General features: G+C 42.3%; 1 gene segment (V, D, J or C); it reads right to left on the bottom strand.

Annotated features, from left to right (window-relative positions):
* On the bottom strand, positions 1-503 carry LOC102553454 (immunoglobulin kappa variable 1-39-like). The segment is given in 2 exon segments: positions 1-326; positions 438-503. Coding segments are annotated over 2 exon segments (378 nt in total).
* Positions 504-815: the final 312 nt, after the last annotated feature.

Genomic DNA, 815 nt, shown 5'->3' with positions numbered 1-815 from the left:
GGTTTATGTTATGACTTGTATCACTGTGAAAGGGGACTCTTTAGACTGTACACAGTAATAGTCTGCCATATCTTCAGATTCCAGGCTGCTGATGGTCAGAGAATAATCTGACCCAGACCTACTGCCACTGAACCTTGATGGGACCCCAGCTGCCAAGTTGGTTGCACCATAAATCATACGCCTAGGAGATTTCCCCGGTTTCTGCTGGAACCATCTTAAATAATTTCCAATGTCCTGACTTGCCCGGCAAGTAATAGTGACTCTGTCTCCCAGAGATGCAGGCAGGGAAGATGGAGCCTGCGTCATCTGGATGTCGCATCTGGCACCTAGGAGTGGAGACATAATGAATATCCACACAATTAAGCATTATAAAGGATGACATCACCCAAATAACAGTCAATACTAATCAGTGGAATTCCCATTTTAGTTCATCTTACCTGCAAACCAAAGCAACAATAACCCAAGAAACTGAGCATGGGCCCTCATGTCCATTCTGAGTTCTGACTGCAATGACAGTGGCACAGTATATGTGTGACAGGTATATGAAGAAGTTCCCTAGACTGGGCAGTGAGGACATGCAAATCAATGGGAACCAGATATTGCTGAGTACAGCTCAAAGGCTTGTTGATCTCAGCACTTAGCACAAGCCCAGTGTCACCAGATGCCTGAGGTAAAAGCACTTGTATTTCTTTACAAGTATTTAAACATACAGATGGCATTTGTAAAGTCTCTGTATTAAATAAAATATTTCAAATATAAATTACTGCAATACTGAAGAATGTCCTGTTGTCAGGGAATATACAACAGAGAAGAAA

This window comes from Rattus norvegicus, chromosome 4, assembly GCF_036323735.1.
Source record: "Rattus norvegicus strain BN/NHsdMcwi chromosome 4, GRCr8, whole genome shotgun sequence".
In the NCBI taxonomy this organism is placed as follows: domain Eukaryota; kingdom Metazoa; phylum Chordata; class Mammalia; order Rodentia; family Muridae; genus Rattus; species Rattus norvegicus.
Note: the sequence above shows the minus strand (reverse complement) of the source record. Positions and strands in the feature narration are given on the sequence as shown.